This window comes from Thermobia domestica, chromosome 2 (genome assembly GCF_964235325.1).
Source record: "Thermobia domestica chromosome 2, izTheDome1.hap1.1, whole genome shotgun sequence".
Classification (NCBI taxonomy): domain Eukaryota; kingdom Metazoa; phylum Arthropoda; class Insecta; order Zygentoma; family Lepismatidae; genus Thermobia; species Thermobia domestica.
This window is the reverse complement of record NC_137455.1, coordinates 361133193-361146643: the sequence shown is the minus strand read 5'-3', so window position 1 is coordinate 361146643 and position 13451 is coordinate 361133193. Positions and strand designations below refer to the sequence as shown.

The window sequence follows — 13451 nt, the reverse complement described above, 5'->3', positions numbered from 1 at the left end:
GCGCATCACACGTTAAGTTGTAGGCCCAGTTTCATGTAATGTCCCTGCTGAAAGGCACCCTAACTGAAATCAATTCAAACATAATAAAAAAAAAAGTCGAAGATTCTTTTCAATTCAGTATTTTTAGCATGAATTTAATTAAACAAGTGAATTTCGTTTAACGTTGTGTAAAGAGACCCGTAGCCAGCCCCAAAATGTAGAGGGGGCCGGTAGAAGTTAGGGGAGCCCATTCCAACCATATTATAGTTATTTTGCAAGCCTACCGTGAAAATTTTAGAGGGCAATAAAAATTTAGGAGGGCCGGTCGCCCTAGACCCCCCATGCATAAGGGCCTGTGTGTAAGTACGGTAGGCTTCCAAACTGCAAGGATTCAGTGCGGAACTTAGCAGTTTTATCATTTCCGGTTTCTATAAACTATTAACATCGAGACAAAACCAGTTTTTGCGACAAGTTTCTGGCCCCCTTTTTACAGTTTTTTTCCTGTAGCTATCATTATCGAAACCGGAAGTTCTGTGTTTAACTATTAGTACTTCCGGTTTCTATGAAGGAATGTTTTGACTGACAAATGCAAAGCTAGGGTAGAACTGGTTACGGTTTTGTGTCCATGCACGCTTGTGCGTAAATAAAGATTTTCTTTAAAAAAAACGCAATACCGGTATGTATTATTGTTGTAATTATGATTGAAAGTAAATTAATGTCACAATGAATTGATAACGAAGTGATTTGCGGTGACAGTATTTAGCGTGATAGGTTATTTGGTACCTAATAGTGGACCAACAGCCGGCACAGGAGAAAACTACGAGTTTAGGGGCGACAATTTAATCTTTAATATGTCATGGCTGTTTCAAAAGAATGAACAGCTGGAAACGTCGCCCACAGACCCCTGCATCTGCTCGTCCTACGGTATTGTATCTCTTATCTCAGCCTTTGCAAATACCAAATTTCGACTTCGACAAATGACCATCTTATTTTAACAATTACAAACCGAACTCTTTTTTTCTTATTGCCATTTACTTCTCTTATAAGGAAATAATAATAATAATAATAATAATAATAATAATAATAATAATAATAATAATAATCAGTGACGTACTTAGGGGGGTGGCTTCCGGGCTTAAGCCCCCCCCGAAATCTTACTTAGTATAGTAAAGTAAAGTAAATATCTTGCAGAATTTTCACATTTCCAGGCAAAGCCCCCTTCCCGAAAGCTAGCAAAGCCCCTCCCGAAAGGTAGCAAAGCCCCTCCCGAAACAAAATCGTAAATACGCCACTGATAATAATAATAATAATAATAATAATAATAATAATAATAATAATAATAATAATAATAATAATAATAATAATAATAGATGAATAAAACACAATGCAACATTTTAAAATGAAAAATCAAAATACCAAATTCCATATCTCTAATCTTAAAGGTTTCAATTTATGGTCATGTTATAAAAACTGTAACTTCATTCATTTTGTTCCCTTTCAGGGTAAATATCAAAAAAGGCTCCTCTTATGATGTTGATCAGTCATTCATTCGGTATTTCTTCTTTTGTATATAGAGACTAGCCCTTGGCTAGCTGGGGACTTCGCCCCCAGATTCCCGTATTTGCTCAGCCTGAGGTTTCACGTCTTTTGTTTTCATTCTTCGCATGATAAGAATGCATTTATGGTATTATTCCTTACGAAAAAATTTAAACTCCTCTTTTCCTTAGAATACTGTACGCATTTCGGTCAAACTGAAATGATAAAAACACATGTCGGCAAAAGTTCTAATTGTGTTCAAATATTCATTCCAAATGGTTCCCCCGTTTTCCAGTGATGATGACAGCCACAACCAGTATTTCTTTCAGACGTATTAATTTGGTCTCCGGGGGCGGGGCAATCTTAGGGCTTTGGGGGGCAATGCCCCTCCCCCCCCAAAAAAAAAAACAGGTCTGGAAGAAACACTGGTCACAACCTCTAAGTCATGTTATACATCGAGAAAAATGTTAGAAATCCCTCCCCTAGTGTTAACAGTGGAATTTCTGGAAGTGCTGTGAGATATTCCCACTTGTTTTCAGTAAGGTGTTTACTGTATATACTAAGTTTCACATTCCCAACATGTCTCTAATATTGAGGGAATCCGAGGTATGGTCATCACATCATAGGAATGGCAGTCCCGATCCTTTTTTCTTCCTTTCTCAGGGAACGTCGGATTAATGTATTCAATTATTTTAAATGCAAAATCTAAATATCAAATTTCATGTCTCTAAGCTTACATAATTTCGAGATATAATCATTTTATTTTAACAATTGCAATCCTCACTATTTCTTTTTCTCCCCTTTATCTTTTTTCCTTCTGGGGGAAATATCAATAAACGCTTCGGGAAATCGATATATCGAATTTCATGTCCCTATCCTTCATAAATTCGGAGTTATGTGCATTTTACTATAATAATTGCCACACTCTTCCTCCCCCCCTTATCCGTCGAATTTCCGAAAATCATTGTTAGTGGTACCTTACTTCACAAATCCTATGTGCTGTCAAAATTTCAAATTTCTAGCTTAAACAGTTTGGTCTGGGTGTTGATCAGTCACACTCACTCAGGACTTTTTTATACTGTATAGAGACTAGCTAGCATTCGGTTAGCTGGAAACTTCGCCCCCAGATCCCCACGTTTCCTCGGCCTATGAGTTCATACTTCTCTTAACACACCTGTAGTGCTAAAGGATTTTGAGATACGGTTCTCTTATTATAAAAATTCCAACCCCCACTCTGTGTTCTTCACTTCTAACGAAAAAAAATTAAGTATACGTCTTTAATTAGCATGTCTCTACTCTTACGGGATTTCGAAGAATGTATTTTAACCATTAAAACCCCCTTTTTTTCTTTCGGTCTTTTTCCTTCTCTTCTAAAAACGTTGAAACACGTCTTAAATTATTATTTTAAATTACAAGCCTAAATACCAAGTTTCATGCTTTCAACTTAACGAACTTCGAGATAAGACCATCTTATTTTAACAATTGCAACCTCAACTCTTTTTTCCTACCCATCTTTGCTCTTTCCTTCTAAGGGAAATATCGGAAAACACTCAAGCACATGTTTGGTTATTTAAAATAAAATTTTAAAAAAATCTAAATACCAAATTTCACTTCTCTAATCTTAACGAATTTCGAGATACAGCCATTCAGTTATAACAATTGTTAACTTCACCCTTTACTCTTTGCGCCTTTTGTCCTTCTCTTCTAGGCAAAATTAAAAAAAAAAGCTGTGGAACACATGTCTAATTATTTTAAATATGAAGTCCATATACCAAATTTCATGTGTGTAGCCTTCAGAGATTCCGTAATATGGCAATTTTAAGATAATACTTGCCACTCTTCTTTCTTCTTCTTTCCCGTCGAATTTCCGAAAATCCCTCTTTAGTGGGATCTTACATTACAAATCCTAGGTCTTGTCCAAATTTCAAGCTTTTAGCTTAAGCAGTTTGACCTAGGCGTTGATCAATTAGTCAGCCACGCAGTCAAGATTTCATCTATTTATGACAAACAAGATATGAACTTTCTGTTGGATTAGCGAGCTACAGTGTCAGCTATTACGTATATACAGAGTATATAATACAAGGCAATGTATTGGAACAATTAAAGCAATGGTTAATAGTGCAGATAGCTCGTCAGTTGAAATAGTAGGCCAGTGTAAGGTAGAGCTTCTACATCTCCAGTCTGAGCTCTCATTACCTTTAATAATTAATCGGAAAGTAGCTTATCAACCGATTCTTGGTAGAAATTGGATGGACACAGTGTTTCTTTCGGAAAACATGTGCCGTGAGGACACTCTAAAACTATGTATTAATATAGCCTACAGCCTTGTCTTACCTTTTCTGAAGTACACACAATAAGACGTTCCACTGCCGCTTATTTCTTCAAACTTGGCAATTACAGACACAAGGTACCACATAATCTGTATATATATTATGTCAGGGATGCAAATAGGCAACAGAAGTTTACTAGCCCAAGGAAAAAACTACTAGCCCATATCCCAAGGTAGAAATAATTTACTTACCTTCGGTATGATATTAAATACTCGTCCGCACCGATGAACCACTCGCCCTGGGCGAGTGGTTATTTGCATCCCTGAAGGTACCTTGTGTCTGTGCGTTACATGCGTAGGATCCAAACTTCGTAGCATCCAAACTACGTAGAATCCACACTGCGTAGAATCCAAACTGCGTACGACCGAAACTGAAACCGGCGTAGGATCCAAAACAGGTAAGATCATATGATCGAACAATATAAAAACAATTATTTTGTAATCACAGAATATTGAGTAACAATATTTTTTTGAAGTTACGTAGGAAAAACCGGCGTAGGATCAAAACTGTATACGACCGAAACTGCGAAGGAACAAAACTGCATAGGATCCAAACTGCGTAGGATCCAAACAGGTTTTGAGCTGAATTTTTTGTTCCTACGCTGTGTGGAATCTACGCCGCATTCCCGTGTCTGTAACTGCCAACTTCGAACAGATAAGTGGCAATGGAACGTCTTGTTGTACGTACTTCAGAAAAATGTAAGACAAGACTGTAGGCTATATTAATACATAGTTTTAGAGTGCTTCCGGCACTAAGAATGTCCTGACGGCACATGTTTTCTGAAAGAAACATTGTGTCCATCCAATTTTGGGTATATATAAACAATAGCTTCAGCAGAAGCTTTATAACAGTTGAACAAATATTAAACGAAACGCCTTTTGTGAATTCTATATAATTTATTTTTGGCTATTCCAATTTTAGTTACTGACATGCAAAATGAAAACAGGGTTTTAGATTCTTCCTTGATTTCACAGGATCTCTGTTTGGAGCGTACATATGGGGTTTTCTGTCGGATTCTTGGGGTAGAAAGAAGGCACTCATATGGAGCTTGATAATGGATGTTATATGTGGTTTTGCGTCCAGTTTCTCCCAAACATTTTGGCCTTTGGCTTGCTGGCGTTTTTTCAATGGCTTCAGGTAAGCACGCATGTTGTAAGACAAGTATCAAGTTGCAATATTAGAAGTATCTTATATGTTGAAATGACGTTTCTTCAAGAGTGGTAATACAAGCGCTATCTTTGTTTTTAACCCATTGATTAATGTAGATATTTTTTCATAATAATAAAAACACGTGAAAAAAAGGGAACTTACCAGAATCATCCTTCCTAGTTGAATCCATTTACCAGAACTTACCAGAATCATCCTTCCTAGTTACCAGTAGCTAGTTGAATCATCCTTCTCCCTCGGAACAGTTCTGATGAGCGTGGAATGGAGTCAAAGACGTCCTGAATATTACCATCATTCCGCAAGCAGGGAATCACTTCCATGAGAAAGAATGGACGCGGAAAATCTTCACCGGATCCGTTACTCCAAAACGAATCACAGATGTTAAATTATGTTCAACTCCGGGGATTGTGCGGGCCAGATGGGTATTTGGCTTCATCGCAATGTACCTTAAACCACGCTGTACCTTACAGCTTCCAGCTGCGTGAAGGACACATTATAATCCTCTAATATCGCGTCATTGTCCGGAAATATGTGGGCCATAGGGTTCACATGGTCCCCTAAAAGTGGCGGCTTTATCACGGGCAGTTCCGTGACTGGTAAGCATTAGCACAGGATCCACTGGAAACCAGGGTGTTTATTCTTATACTATTATACAGCCGCGCGAAGTTTCAGGGTTGGGCACACACGTATATTCACGTGTGTGTATATTCACATCCAATCGTACCTACTCGTCCGGGCTACTTTTATTTTCCCCACCTTGTAAATAGGAATAGAAATCGCACGACTGTCTTCCATTTTATGGACCCATCTAGTACTTAGTCTCAACATCAGACTTCAGCAAATTAGGGGTTCACACGCCTGTTTTCACTGCAACGTTACATTAAAACATATTGGAAAGTAAAGTAAACATATACAAGACTGAATATAATCGAAGTATTTTTTAATAATCATGGAAGTTTCTGAGTGATTAATTTTGAAAATATTTATTACAATATAATAACATTGAATATTTAGAATACGACAATACTAAAATAATATAAATTCACACACTTTAGAAGAATGTGCCTAAATTCATGCATTTTAATGGGTAACAAACTTGATGCCCATATATAAGGTAGTTAAATACAGACATGACTAGCTGACGAAAACGAAAACTTAGAAAAAATCAATAATTATTGTTGATAGACGAAATTGGCAACAAAATACAATATTATTATTTAAAAAAAAAATAACGCTATTGGAAAAATTAAAAATAGGAATCCTATAATCAACTTATGATATACCCAAGACTCTGACCACTTTTGTCTTGCTCACAATATATAACAGAGTGTCAAGAATTTCGCCTCTTTGGGAATCAGAAAGGTTTCCAATTTTAGAGTATCAATGTCTGATCTGTTCACAACAGTCTGCCGTTCCAGTGCTCCTCAGGTAGTATGGAGTTTGCCCTAACAATCACCAACAGCCCGGTGCTCTAGTCGCGGCGTCACAGTTACCAATGCATATGAGTAGCAATCAGAATGTAAGGTTAGAAAGCTCGCAGTGAAATGTGTATATAGTATTTCATACAACTATTATAGCCAACAGATACAGGATGGCCAATGTACAATGCAACCCGAAGTTTGGGATAGTAGAACTTTTGAACCTGAAGTGATTCACGAATAATGGCTATACCGAAATGGAGCTTTGTGCATGCATATATTTTTAACTAGGAAGCAACGATTGAAGTACTCTAGGAACGACACAGTGTTGCCAGATGTAACCGATTTTTTCTTTTTTTTGTAAAACATGTAAATTGACTCATAACTCATACGTATGGATGTCATGTCGCTAATTTTCAGTTTGTTTAGTTGCAGTAGCTTGGAAACTATGGAGCAGAAAAAATAATTTTTCATTTCCACCGATAACTAATCGGATGAGGCCTCTGTAAAGGGGAACTAGGGATATTGCAGTTTTCATAAATTAACACTCTGAATTGGCAACCCTGCTGATATTTCAGTGCATCAAAAGGTGTGCTAAGGATCCGGCTACATTATGCAATTCCTGAAAACAATGAAAAACAAACTTTGAAATTATCATGATAAAACTTTTACTTACATGTACCCGGCAACACTACTACTATCAGAAATGAGTTACCAGCTCTACAGCGGATGCTAGGAGTGTCCCCAGTTTTGATTCAAACACTGGTTCACACGTTTCACCATGATGGCAGCAACTTTACGAAGATTAGAAGTGTTAATGTTCTCAATGGCACTGCGAATGTTCGTTTCCAGGTCTTGAATAGTTCGAGAATTGTTCTCGTGGAATGAGTTTGAAGATTCCCTCCTGGTAAAAATTCTGTCGCTGCCTGTTCAGCCACGTTGTCATGAAGTGTTTCACCTCCTCTTCTGAAGCGAAGTGACGGCCTCCTAGTGCTCCTTCAAGTGCGGAAACATGTGAAAGTCACTTGGAACGAGGTCTTGAATCAGTTCTTCCTCGCGAAGTGTGTTCAAGTCTGTTGATGCCGTGCTGGGTTGGGCAATGCGCTCCTCGTCTGTGACGTTTTCTCTATCAGCCGCAAACTTTCGATACCATTCTGCGACATGCTGACAAGACATTACAGTTTCTTCGTAAACCTGTACCACCTGCCGGCGAATTTCAGCCGCGGTTAAGTGTTTTGCCCACAGAAATTGAACGATTGAGCCATTTGTGCTTACCTACGCTTAGCGCCGTCGGTGGCTGAAACTGTGCATAGTTGCCAGCTTTATGTATTAAAATTACCAGACGCCTCTCATTCCTCTATAACGGACGAAACTCCAGAAATATTGGCCTTGCAACCTTAGTTTCTGATCCTCTCTCGTACATCTAACGTGTTTCTCACTCCAGGTGTTTCCATTATTTTGATAACGGTCTGTATATAAAATTATTTTTCTGCTTCCTTTAAGATGAATTGGAATTTTAGTGGTTTCTCTTTTAAGTCCATTGAAGTATTTCTTACTTCAGGAATATTAAATGCTGATAATTTTAATATATAGTAACGCAATTTAATTTAAGTAATATTTAATTTATAATTAATGCAAATTCATATCGATAGAGCAAGGGACATTTAAACTAGACTTGAAGTAGAAATTAATAAAATCACATTTTCATAATTTTAATTTATTTTAAACAGAGCAGAAAAATAATACCCTATACCAGCGTTTCCCAACCTTTTTCAACTTGCGGCACACTACGGGTGTAACTTGAATTCTCGCGGCACACTCATAGATATTATTATTATTATTATTATTATTATTATTATTATTATTATTATTAATATTATTATTATTATTATTATTATTATTATTGGCAAATATAAAATACCATGGTAATTTTTTTCTGTGATTATTGATCTCCTTCTTACAGAGATGAAAGCTCGATCACTGGTATTCCCCTATGCGTATTCATTATGCTTATTTTGTATTCTAATTTTAAAATAGAAAACAATTGCAATGAAATATAGGACTCAGATATTTAAAAATACGCTTTCTTTTTCGAAAACTGTTTCCAACCTTTCACTAAGAACGAAGATCACTAAATAACGAACGAACAAACAAATGTCCTGTACTTTAACTTTGCTGTTTTAACCAAAACCGGTGCATATTATTGCAATCACACAGCTTGCGATGCGTCGAAGTCAAAACACACCTGTTGAACAAAGGTGTTGTTCTGTCATTCACGTGCGAATGAGTGCTCTATGAACGTTCACTTGACGCGTACCGTACAAGTGCTTCCATTTCTCGGTGTTAGTATGACTCTCATTTGAAGCTTAACATAGCAGCTAATCGTGGAAATGTGTACGCGCCGAAATACTGTCTGCTACACAGCAATAAATGTAGAATAATATATTACAATTACAGTAATTTTTTCCATGGTAAAAATTCATACTAATGTGAAATACAAAAATATACATTTTGTTCCTATGTCTTGCAATTTGGTTGCTATAGAATTAATAATTTTGTTTCTATTTTCTCGCGTAACACCAGCGGTCCATTCGCGGCACACCGGTTGGGAAACGCTGCCCTATACAAATCAATGGACTAGAAAAATCAAAGATGGCGGAGGACTCGGTACAGTTAATACTGCAATTTAATGCTGAATTTAAAGATCTAGTAGAAAAGAAAGGAAGGTGGAAAAAGAAAGGATTACAGCTTATTGAAAACAGGGGCGGATCCAGGACCGACTTCTGGGGGGGGCGGTGGGTTGGCATACTGCTACTTTTAAGGGCTCCAAACTTTGGGATGGGTTTTATTTATATATATAAAATAAGAAAGTTTCCTCTGGATCCGCCCCTGATTGAAAACAATGTGAACAATTCTAATGGAAGGACGACAATATTAGCATGAACGCGCTGTATGTAGAAACTTACATATACTAAGTATATACAGGTGCTTTTTTAAACTTGAGACTATCTTCTATTAATTTCAAAATTAGTTGATGAAAATCGTTGAAATTTTGTACGAAACAAATATTAATAAGAAATAATCGTTTTACAATATTTTGTAATACCAACAGATCAATAGTGTTGACAGCTCACGTGGCACGCTTTTTTTTTCAATGTGAAGACTTAATGTTTACAAACAGTACTTCCAGAAATGCCAAGGTATTACCTGACCAGGATAGCAATGCGGTTCTGGGACTATGGCGCTGCTGTTGTGCTTACATCAGTTTCTTGGCAAGCGCGGTGGAACAAGGGAGTGGAGAGTTTCACTCTGCAGTGTATCCAATAGTTTTTAAAAGTTGCAGTTTAGATGTAATGCATAGCCGAATCTTTTTGCTTAGTAAAGAACGCCGTAAGTTATGCGGTCGTCGTGAACCATTTCTGCAGTAATACAGATGTATTGTGAATAGTGATACATGAATGTAAATTACTAGAGATAGCCACCAGAAAATAATGAGTACACATTCTACATATCCTCTCGTCAAAAACTTCGGAACGAGTCGAATCGACCAATTTTAATTCGTTTTCTTTGCCACAGAGAGCATCTGATCCTTTGTACAATACTGAGGTTAGTTTGTTCGCAAGTTAATATGGAGTTTTTATTTATTTATTTATTTATTTATTTTGCTTGTTACTTAAAATGTTCTGCAAATAACTTCAATAAGTTTTGAAACTGTTTGACTTAACTTGAACCAGGGGTTGATCCTGGCTGAATGTTTGGGGGGTGGGGAGGTCGTTCGAAGTCAAATCAAGGTAAGAGTGTATTGCAAAAATAATAATAATAATAATAAACAATTTTAGAAAAGGAGAAGTAGCTATTGTTTGCAATTTCTAGAACAGAAATTGCCACCTGCGATTTCGAAGGTGAACATTTTTTTGAACAAGAACGCCAAGGTAAGTAATTTCTTTCTATTTATTGCTTCATTTGGCTTCTGCAACGTAAAACAAAAAAGTAAGGCCTACCTATTTTAGGTTTTATTTTACATGTATAATACAAAGGTGAAAATTCTTAGGTTTTATTTTTAAAATAAAAAAATATCCTATTCTGGGGGAGGGGCAGATTGTTGAGCATATGCATGAAGTGGTTTATTACGAACAGAACAAAAAGAACTTTGATAGATTGTTTACAAGTAATCCGGTTAGAAACACTGCTGCTTGCATTTTAGTTCCAAAACCGGTCGCCCGCACTCGTTCGCTGGTCAGGTAATATACCTGCTGATTCTTCTGGTTGATTCACGTTGATTGCGGGTCACAGCATACTGAATGTTATGGGTAGTCTCCTATGAAACAGACAACCTCCCAGAGAGCTATTCGTCATGCACACTGACAATTCTCTTTAATTGTTGACAATATTCTTAATAAATTGTATTGTTGGAGGAGGCTTTTATGTACTCGTATGTCCTGTACTACCACACGCAGAAGACCTCATTCCATGGCTACCCAGTCTTCAGTAGAGTACATTTTCGCAGATCAGCTCAGGTCGGATCATTTAAAAAAAGACAAGCAAATGTTACGTGATTTTATAAACACTCTGTATATATAATGAAAGAGATATGCAATATTAAAACTACTTAACTAACTCTATGGCCTATTGAACTCGGAGGTTCAATGCAAGGACGCCGATCCTGGGGAGCCCGGGCTGATTTATGAATATACAATATTTGGCATAATTTGAATGCAATTTGTCTTAAAATCCTCATATATATACCTTCTGCATCTAAATGGGCCCCCCAAATTTACAGAGAAATCGGTGCCCTTGGTTCAATGCCGTGTTCACAAAAGCTCTCCATTGACTTCTGTCCTTAACCAACTGGATTCAGTTTCTACTTTGTAATCCTATTTCCGAGAGATCCAACTTCATATTGTTCTCCCATCTGCGCTTAGATTTTCCCAATGGTTACGTAATATTATTGAAAACATTTAATTTTGAAGTTGTTAAATGTAATTGTAAAATCTATTAAGTTATTAGTAAAGGGCGTCATTTGGGGAGGGCAGGGGGACCAATTTCCACCTTGAATTTGAGAAACGCATACGTTTTAACTAATTTTATATTGTATACTAATTAAAAAGACATTAATTTCTTCTTTATATGAGTGGAAAATCTTACCCCAGTCTAGCAAAATCTGAAATAATGTTGCCATATTAGCATATCCAAAATTAGAGCGCTTGCAACAGTTTTCTGAGAATGATCTTCAATATCATAAATCTTGCCATTTTATATCACCTGCGAAAACATAGCAATAAATTTAATTTGCCTTTCCTATAGGTATTTCCCCTATTTTCAGAAAATAATATTAGTGGAAGCTTGGTAAAAGAACTTGTTTGTTTCAGTGTGAATGGAGCTATCAGCGCCATCTATCCATACTTTGGAGAGTTTCATTGTAACGCCTACAGACCCAAAGCAATCTGTTGGATTGAGTCATTTTGGGCTACTGGAGTTGTTTTAACACCAGGTAAATATTAATACTCAAGACTGTAATAGGGTGTTTATCCATGTAGTCCAGTCTGCACTCACTATAAACTTACGAGAAAATGCGGGAGGTGGGTATGCACTATATTATTATAAGCGCCAGAGCTGGATTTAGATTTGGTGGGGCCGTAAGCTACTGAAGGAGATGGGCCCTTTATGTGCCAGATGAACGTATGCACCCTATATACATAAAACTAGTGATGTTTTAGGAAGCAGGCTAGCAGAGCGGGCTCCACATCATAGGCACCTACACAAAACGAAACACTGTTGCTATATGTAGATTTTATTTTATTTATTGTTTTACTTATATTGTGGAAATATACATTCATTTTTCTTTAATTTTTGGGACCCCTAAGAGAAGGGGGCCCTAAGCTATAAGCCTTGTTTAGCTTATACGTAAATCCATCACTGGGTAGAGCGCATACTTAAGAAAAAATCTTCTGATACATCTAAGACTACTACATATAGTAGTAATTTGTTTATGTTCTATACCAGTGGTTCCCAATCTGGAGGCCTCGTGCCCTGGGAAGGTGTGATGAGGAGTAGAAGGGGAGCTAGCTACTGACAGAAATAAACTACATTTGTAATTACATATATAACGAATGTTGTAACAAAGACGAGTTAAATAAAGTGCTGTACAAACACAAAATAACTTTTGCGTAAGAACTATGGTTGCATTAAGAATAAAGCTAAAGGAAAACAGCCAGGGAGTTTCTCGTCGGTAACGTTTTCTTACCAGCCGCAAACTTTCGACACCATTCTGGAATATGCTGAGCAGACATTACTGTAACCGTAACCGAGACATTACCGTAAACCTCTATCAGCTGCCGGCGAATTTTAGCCATAGTCAGTACCGGATTTAGGTTTTATTGGGCCCCTATTACAAGCGGGGCTGGGTTAACGGTGCCCTATTCCATCAGAAGCGTGACTGAGAACCATGCTCCAATTACAAGCAAAGCTGAAAAACAGGAGGACCATTCATAACAAACTAGTACATAATACAAAACACCGTTGTTTTGTGTGAGTTTTATCGTATTTGCTTTTTTATTATTATTTTAAAATTACATTACCGTTAGTTTTTTCTTTAATACCCCCCTCCCCCCAAGGGAGTGAGGTCCTAAGCTTTAGCTTGATTAGCTTATACGTAAATCCGGCACTGGCCATGGTAACATATGTTGCCCATAGAAATCGAATAACTGAGCGGATATCGCGAGACTAGTTTTTCAAACGAGTCGCCATTTGTGTTGACCTACAACTAGCCCCGCAGGTAGTGAGTGGCTGATACTCTGCAGAGTTGCCAACTCCATGTATTACAATTACCGCATACTCATCATTTCTGAATACAATTCATTCTACCCTTGGAACTTCTTGCATAAAATAGAAGACAAATTCTGACCAAAGCATATACTCCCTAGTAAATAATAGCGATATACTATCGACGAAGTATCATTGCCTTCATCGTGCCTGATAAAGATGATGTGTCTGATAAAGGAGAAGATACTGATAAAGGAAA

The 13451-nt window shown here is 37.2% G+C and overlaps 1 protein-coding gene across 1 annotated transcript in view; it reads left to right on the top strand.

The window, feature by feature from the left end:
• The window catches only part of LOC145678823 (synaptic vesicle glycoprotein 2B-like), a 90753-nt gene that overhangs the window by 30861 nt on the left and 46441 nt on the right, over positions 1-13451 (top strand). Inside the window, exons 4-5 of the mRNA XM_081749369.1 lie at positions 4820-4982; positions 11800-11921. Coding sequence (XP_081605495.1) covers positions 4820-4982; positions 11800-11921 — 285 coding nt within the window. The remainder of the gene's footprint in view (positions 1-4819; positions 4983-11799; positions 11922-13451) is intronic.